Consider the following 8,033-nt stretch of genomic DNA (forward strand, 5'->3'; position numbering starts at 1 on the left):
AATTTGCTGCGCGACTTCGGTGTGTGGTTTCGGTGCGTTAACATGTAACAGTAACATGCTAGTGAGTTAGAGTCGGAGGATACCCATTCCTTTGCTTACACATGGATGACACGTTGTGGGGAAAGTTAGGCATGCATTCGTGGTAGGATTACGTCAGTCACTTCTTCCTGCAGTAAAGCTGTAGTCCCCGGAGAAAAGGGGTACGTATTGTTTGGGGGTGCGTTTGTGTGTCATTCCGTGAGTTGGGGCGATGCAGTTGTGCGGTCTTGCAGTCAATACTGGTTTGTTGAGGTTTGCCCTCCTCATGAATTGTTGTTTTGTATTCTGTTTACAGTTGACGACTGCAGGCCAGCCGTTTGTTGATGGCATGCGCACTACCCAAATGGGGGTACAACTGAGAATTGCTGCTGCAGCGTCTCACTTTAACGCTGGTGTTGCCTGACCTTATCGACCGCGTTAATACCTTTGTTTTTCTTTTACAACCTACTGCACCACAAGTTTAGTTTGCGAAGTGTTTCTTTCTACGAGTTATGCTTGTCGGGGTGCTTGTTTTGTACATCCTGTGCGCACCGCTCGCTGCTGTCGGAAGCATTGCAAAGTACAGTAAGACTGTCGTGACCAAAAGGCGGCTGAGAGGCGACGATGACACGTGGACGCGATATAAACCCACACCACCAGGGGCGCAACGTCTATTTGATAGTTTAGATGAAAATACGCCCCTTCCCAAACTTCCCATTAAAACTCCGTTCTTCAGTTACGACAGTGTCGAATGGTACGTTTCTCCTTATGGGTTCCTCACCCTCACGGCGGTTCCCATGTGCAACTCGTTCTGCAGGGAGGGTTTGGATTCACCACTCACTGGCAGCTATCGGTTTGCCCGAAGGAATATTTCTGAGGGCGGTGACTGGCCGTTAATTGGGCTATTTGTTGCTGACCTTGATGTAACGAATTTGGCAGGGGATGCAGGCGTATACTATTACACACTGGATGGTGAAGAAAACCCCACGAAGGTGATCGTGGAATATAGAGACATCCCCGTCCTGAATTGCCATGCTGACGGCAACGAACTACTGACCGCACAGGTTGAAATTTCAACCGATGGAGTTATTGTAGCACGCTATGAAAAGGTTCCAAGATGCCGAGGCTCCGTGGGCATCGTGTTGTCGAAGAGCCAGCGAGATATCGTACAGTTTAGGCAACGCGAAATGGGTCTCGTCGCGGTACAGTATACTCCCGTTCCTGATACCTGTGGAGAGCGGAACGAAGGATCATGTTCTGAGACGTGTACGTGGTGTGCAGCAACAAGTAGCTGCATGTCGGCGCCACTTGCAGGTGAAATATGCCCGAGAGTGTCTTCGAATAGTTCGTTAAATCATAACCACTATTACACCGTTACCGCAAAGACGGAATCAGGGAGCACCCAAGGAGGCCAGTCAGGGGGTGAGCCACTGGATACCACCGGTAGCAGTGTGAAAGTTCCCCTTCGTTTTGAGTTTCCTTTCTTCACAAAGGGTGTGGGGAAGCACAAAATAAATAGTGTGTATATACTCTCATCTGGAGTTGTTTCGCTACTCTCCAACAAGCAAGACTGTGGTCCACTGAAGAATGTGTGCAGCAACGGAAATTACAGCTATGCCATCATGCCATTTGTTACGTCTCAAACATGGGGCAATTCAAACGCGGTGGTTTTGAGAAGAGAAAGCGAATCCATTACCATTTTCATAACGACTAGATCCTTCGGTGAGCTATACCACACGTACACGTATTGGTTGCGCCTTGAAAAGAGCGGTGCTATCACGTTTCACTATCTGGCGTCTACTGTAGCAGGGTCGAGAGAAGCTTTGAGTGGGTTTTTCGCGTTCCCCCCACCGATGATTGGAGTCGCTCGTTACGGTATGGGCGATAATGCAAGCATGATCGTTCCTTCCGCAGTGGCACGTCCAGGCACCACTGTGCGCTTCGAACCCCGGAATGAGCACGACGACTGTGGAATCAACGGGAGGTATGAAAATGGAGGGTGTGTGTGTTCAGAAGGATTCCAAGGTAACTTCTGCGATGATTGCACTTCAGGTCATTATGGACCCAGGTGTACCAAATGCCCCAACTGCCAGAATGGGGGTGTATGCGACAGTGGCCGAGGTGGATCGGGCCGTTGCAAGTGCGCATCCTCTTTTGGTGGGAAAAACTGCGAAAAGAATTGCGGGAACAAGGGTTGCGTGAACTGCAATTCTGTGGGGGGCTACTGTGACTGCGGCGTCTGCCGCTGCCATGAGGATAGTGGATGGAGTGGTCCGGACTGTACCACCTTTGAAGATCCGTGCCTGAAATTCTCCCTTCAGGGTTGCGATGCCTGCATGAGTCAAGAAGAACACGGCTGTGCGTTTTGTGCTGATGGCGCGTGCTATTCTACGAAATTGGAGGGAACCTCGCTTAGCCATGCGTGTTCTTACAAGGCTGAGACCCGTGATGCTCCAATCTGTCAAAAAGTCCTGCAGATTGCGCAGTCCGGCACTGACTTTGGCTATATAATATTTTTCGTCTTATGCTTGAGCGCTATTTCACTCGCTGTCATCATATCCCTTCTATCGCGCTACCTGATGTATGCGCGGAGAGTGGTTAATGTCCACGTTGCCGCAGCTGCGGGAGGCGCTCCCGACTACGTTCCTGTTCGACGGGAGCGAGAAGTTGTGCAGGCTGGTTTTGTACCAGTGAACTTACCCAAGGGTAAAAAGTACGTTTTGGGTGTCCCACTGAAGCAGATATCGCTTCACAAACTGTATAAGGAACAGCAGAATGAAGGGTTCCCTAACAAGGAATGACATCCACCCCTGGGTGCGCCGTTCCCAGAAGATGCTGAGGGCAGCGGTTCCCCACCAAAATCAGCTATATAAATTTCCCGCTGTGTAAGCGGCGCCCTCCCTATTGCCATATATTAAATTAATCTTGCTTTTGCGATGTGACAGCAACAGCTGATGTCGCGTGAGGCCCCAGCGTGGAAGAGAGAGTTGAACAACTTATCACTTAGAGGGGTGCCTTAGGTCTTGGAATCGGCGTATGGGATCGGCTAGCATATAAAAAGCCACTTGAATACCCTGTGTGTGTGTTTGGTGGTTATCACTTGGAGTCGTTGCTATGACCCCGGCGTTGGAAGTAGTTGCCTTCTTCCCGTTTGTATTATTGGCATAATGTTGTATATAGCGTTAAGGAAGATAGTACAGAAACGACTGTGGTCTGAGTGGTGTCCGATGTAACTTTGGACGTCCGTGGTACCGACCCTTGCACACATCCAGTTGTCTGCGTATAACTGTGTGTCAAAGGGTTGCGGCACCCGGCTGCGCCTTGCTCCTGTGCACTTTCCGTAGTTTTATTCGGTTTGTCAGGAAAAATGATTGACGGAGGGGCTGCACCGCGGCCGGATAACCATCACATTCAATGTGAGTCTCCCACACAACTTCTCAGGACAACTCAGAAGGCCCATTCCATAAGGTGGCATTTGTCTAAGATCAGCGCGTATAACCGAATCACAGGAGGTTATGAATCGAGTGATTTTGAGTCACTTGGTTTTCTGGTCACGGTCGTGACGTCAGCTTGTTCTGCTCTGGCGGTCTTAGGAAATGAACTAGCCCTAAAGCGTCGTGCCTGCTGTGGGATGCATATCGCACCCCCGCAAGTTCCCACGCCGCAGATACGTTAAGATCTATTTTACGAGGGTATTCAGTTTGCTGAGCGGTGGTGGCTACTGCGATTGTGGCCAAGTCTGCATGACCTCCGGGGAGCTTCGATAACAGCAGGACCGTGCCTGGCGGACAGCGTCTCGAGCACCTTCTGAAGGGGCCTTGTCAAATTCCTAAAACAGGGATATGTGAGTTGGGTTGTTTCTTATTAATGTGGGGGCCGCCGTTTCTTGCCGTGACAGGGTTTTGATGGGATTCTGTTTTCCGATGGAAAGGAGCATTACCGTTGCTGGCTCATAGGTGCAGTGACTCACCAAAACGAATAGGTACGACTAAAGGAGGCGAAGCGGGAAGGCTGAATGTCGTTGACATTTTTTTGAGTTCCAGTACTTGGTGGCGTCAGAGTCTTTGAGTTTCCCCGTTTGGAGGAAAATGTGAGCACTGTGGCAGTGTGTCAAGTTAGGTGGCGAATTTTCTTAGCATTTCCGACTCCTTTGTGTGTAAATGATGCTTTAGGTGTGGAAAGGAGTGTATGCCTCTTCAACGCTCGGTGTTGTTGGCGACAACATTGGAGGTTGAACTGCAAGGGTCATACATACAGTGAAGCTTTGCCACCAATGGAGCCATCAGTGCCGCAGTGCCGCGCTGTTTGCCCGCACCCCCTTGGGTATGAGGTTTGTGCAAAAGTGCAGGTGGATGCGGCTCGCGTAAGAAAAAAACAGCCATGCACCTTTCCTATCAGACGAAAACAAAGGGTGTAACCTCAGATACCGTGGATAGAGTAATATGAAGGGGAACTCACGAGGCTGCGTTAGTACTTTTGTTGCATGGTACCTTCTACCGTAACCCCAACTTTGTCTTGCTGTGATTTCTCCGCTTCTAATCCTGACAAGGCCCGTACATTGAAATATAGGAAATATGGACAGCAACGTCACTTACGCCGCACAACTTGAGAGCGCTGCAGAGGAGGTAGCCGAGGCGAAACAGTACCTCATAAAACTTGACAGGAGGCAGCACCAACTGAAGGAGGCGAGTCGAGCCCTAAAGAAAACACCAGTGTTGGGCGACGTTTGGCTGCTGTGCAGTGGGGGCGTCTTTGTGCGTTCTGAGTTGAAATACGAAGACACTCTGCGTTACTTGTCGTGGAAAATGGGCGCTGGTGAGCGAGACATTGAGGATTGTCGTGACGCTCTTAAGAGGAAGGTGGCATACTTGGCGGAGCTGGAGGGCCCCGATAACGCAATAGCAAAGCTGTACGAGGGCTTTGAACTGACCCCAGTGAATTAGTACCAATACATTGCCTCCTTTTGAGACTTTTAAATTCCCTTATACACAACAAAATTGAGTAAGGGTATGCCTTGCGAACGTGCGTATTCCCGTGTCGCATTCAGGATTTTTCCTTGAGAGCGTCATCCAATCTTCTTTGCTCAATTCTCCCCGTAGCAACTCAAAGGGCCCATGAACACGGAGGACTCCTCCCTGTTAACCCTAAAATTTCTTTCTGTTAGGGCGGTTATTCATAGTTTGAGGTATCTTTGTTCGCGGGACGCTAGCGTGAGGTTTGTTGTGTCCGTCGCCGGAGGTTCGCCAGAGGTACGCTTGACAAGGGTGGGAGTTCCAGACTACAGTTACACCGAAGTTGTTCTGAGAGCTGGAGACGCAGGGAAGAAGTGGAAAGAGGTTCAGCTCCACGACTCTAATGACGAAGATGTATTCTCATTTGTGATTCATGGACCGCTGCTTCTTCGCACCCTCCAGATGTTCGAACGGAGCAAACCCGTAAAGCTGGGGTTGTGCAGCGACTTGACAAGTATCTTTTTGTACTCCGATGGGTACGAACGCTGGGTGCGGCTTGGTGTTTTCCACGACCTTGGACCGATGCTCAACGTCAGGCAGCCAATATCCGCTTTACATCGCGTCGCCGACCTTCAAGCGTTCTGCCATATTGCGCGGTTTGTTAGGAATTCTCAGGATGGCACATGCGTTGTGGTTCTGGGTTTCGATAACATGAACTCCTTTATAGAGCTAAGGACAACAGAGGCTATGGTGTCCGTCCTTCTTGATGGTGAGACTCTTCGGCGCCGTTATGAGGGCAGGGCGGGGAAAGAGGAAGTGACTGCGTTTGCTGAATATGCATCCCGTGTGGCCGATGATGCCGTTCTTAGCGTTGGTTTTGGCACGGATGGATTGGCCGTGTTTCAGCTGAAATGGGGCGGCCCTCCGGCGCATTGTGAGGAATCATCTGCGTATTTGTATTTTTGTGCTATCTGAGTAACTTGCGCATGTAAATGTTCTTCCATTTGAGTTAGATGAAAATGCTTAAAGTAGTGTAAACATACTCGTATTCATGACTTTCCCCTTTCCTCTATCTTTTTGAATGACCCCTAAGTGAAAATGTCTCTAGGGAGTGCGCTTGCGCCAACCCACAATGTATTGGTATGCCATTCGCCAGAGCTACCGCCGCAGCAAGTGCGTTGTGTAGCTGAATGCTACGGTGTAGTGTTGGATATTTCCTCGTACCACCTCGTTGACAACACCGATCTTGTTAGCATCGTACAATATCGCGATCCAGAGAGCGTCGTGCTGTGCTACGAGTCTCTGAAAGCTCACATGTCGCAAAAGGGGTCTCCAGTCAAGAAGGTTGCCTGGGTCCATGCGAAGACCACATCAGAGATATTACATAAGTCGTATATTCGGTGCCCGTATAAGGAGGAAGATACAGCTCCGACCAACCATGCACACGGGTTTTTAGTGGCCTACCTTGGCGAGTTGGAAGACACCGTTCGCTCTCAGTTTCTTTGCTCGGTGAAAGCCGACACAAATGCGGTGGACTTCTTCGTGGATACAGAATATAAAGGGAGGTGTTTTCTCCACTATCCTACTGTTGAGGCAGCTGAGGAGACACGTCGCGGCTTTTCCATGTGTCATCCCAGCTTGAGGAGGGCAATCCACCACTGTGACGAGGCTGATTATTTTAATGCGAGGAAGAAACAACTGCAAGTGGACAGATGACGTTTTTTTTTGATCATTGCCCAGAATTTGCTACTCTGGCGGTGAGTTTAGTTTGACACATTTTTATTTTAGCACTGTGGGTGGTAGTCTGGTCCTTTCTGTTGGTACTATTACTGGGAGGGGGAAGGGGGCTAGCGGTGATGAACATTGGGTTCTATATTTATCGACCCTATCAAGCAATACGCGTAATGCGGCACAAGAGCAAGTCGTTAGCCACACTGTTTGTTTTCTCCACTATTTCGCGGACGTCGCAGGTCGCCGGCAGCAGCTTTTTTTTTTTTTGGCTTCTGGTGGATATTACCGCTTGCGCGGTGTCCTTTGTGTTTTTTTCGTTGATGGTTTTCGACGCTGTTAGCTGCGGTGCTGCAGGTGCTACCTGTCTTTCCCCCACCTGAACCATTACACATCCAGTGGTTTATGAGCGCTTTACTTGGGTGCATTTGTACACGTTAGTTCGGGCTCATGTGTGAGTTAGGTGGGAATATTCTTTGCATTCAAGAACCCACACAACCCGTTTGAGACTTTGACCCCGAAATTCTTGTTTAACGTCGTTTCGTAACATGTTCTCTTTGGCAGCTCGTAGCTTGAGGATTTCATTGCGTATCGGAGGAGATGTCCCCGTGGTTCCCATAATTTCACTTTTGTCAAAGAAAAGGTGTTTCACCACCTAAAACATCATATTTGCCATTATTGGATCTGCCTCAGCGTTGGTATGGTTTCAATACCGCAACCCCACGTGAGGAGACGAGATTTCTGGGCGGTGATTTTATTGATGCCAGGGCTGGCCCGCCTCCTCGACCCGCTCCGTTTCTACCAGATTGGTAAAGGCTAGAAGTGGTTTTATTATAAGGGGGACAGTATCAGGGGTTTTTCTTTTCTTTTACAAACAGCATATAACTACACTATGACCGTTATAGATGTCACTTTAACCCGTCGAGCCGCAACATAAGTGGTCCAGTGGGAGTTTGTTAGCCTCTTTGCACGATTGCTTTTGTGGTGAGAGTAGCGAATTCGTTGCACACCTTCTGCCCCCTCAAATGTTTTTGTAAAAGTGCGTAGGAACGTATAGTAGGATCAGTCAGTTCTTGTCTTCACTAATAATTATCCATGTGAGTTATCACCTTATGTGTGTATTCTGTGTTTAGAGAGCTTGCAAAAGGTCCACGTTTTCTTGGATCAGACCATATGGCCGAGTTGAACGGCCCTTTTTATATCAGGGTTTCGTGTTTAAATACCCCTGTTTGTGCTGTAGGCATTAGTGCCGTCGCTTGACGGCATCCCCTAGTGCAATTATTGTAAATGCTGTTTACCATTTCTCAGAGAGAACGACAGAACCAAAGTCAAGAT

The 8,033-nt window shown here is 49.1% G+C and overlaps 4 protein-coding genes across 4 annotated transcripts; all 4 read left to right on the top strand.

The window, feature by feature from the left end:
* Positions 1-530: 530 nt before the first annotated feature.
* On the top strand, positions 531-2,819 carry TEOVI_000298800 (Enriched in surface-labeled proteome protein 10; the record flags this gene model as incomplete). The annotated part of the gene is made up of 1 exon (XM_067225978.1): positions 531-2,819. One exon carries the CDS (start codon positions 531-533, stop codon positions 2,817-2,819), a length of 2,289 nt encoding a protein of 762 aa, XP_067082079.1.
* A 1,773-nt stretch (positions 2,820-4,592) lies between these two features.
* Positions 4,593-4,961, top strand: TEOVI_000298900 (uncharacterized protein; the record flags this gene model as incomplete). Its single annotated transcript, XM_067225979.1, has 1 exon — positions 4,593-4,961. One exon carries the CDS (start codon positions 4,593-4,595, stop codon positions 4,959-4,961), a length of 369 nt encoding a protein of 122 aa, XP_067082080.1.
* A 171-nt stretch (positions 4,962-5,132) lies between these two features.
* On the top strand, positions 5,133-5,945 carry TEOVI_000299000 (uncharacterized protein; the record flags this gene model as incomplete). Its single annotated transcript, XM_067225980.1, has 1 exon — positions 5,133-5,945. The coding sequence occupies one exon, from the start codon at positions 5,133-5,135 to the stop codon at positions 5,943-5,945; it is 813 nt and encodes a 270-aa protein (XP_067082081.1).
* Positions 5,946-6,068: 123 nt separating this feature from the next.
* On the top strand, positions 6,069-6,686 carry TEOVI_000299100 (uncharacterized protein; the record flags this gene model as incomplete). Its single annotated transcript, XM_067225981.1, has 1 exon — positions 6,069-6,686. One exon carries the CDS (start codon positions 6,069-6,071, stop codon positions 6,684-6,686), a length of 618 nt encoding a protein of 205 aa, XP_067082082.1.
* Positions 6,687-8,033: the final 1,347 nt, after the last annotated feature.

Source organism: Trypanosoma equiperdum (genome assembly GCF_001457755.1).
Source record: "Trypanosoma equiperdum strain OVI genome assembly, contig: ctg_63, whole genome shotgun sequence".
Lineage (NCBI taxonomy): Eukaryota > Euglenozoa > Kinetoplastea > Trypanosomatida > Trypanosomatidae > Trypanosoma > Trypanosoma equiperdum.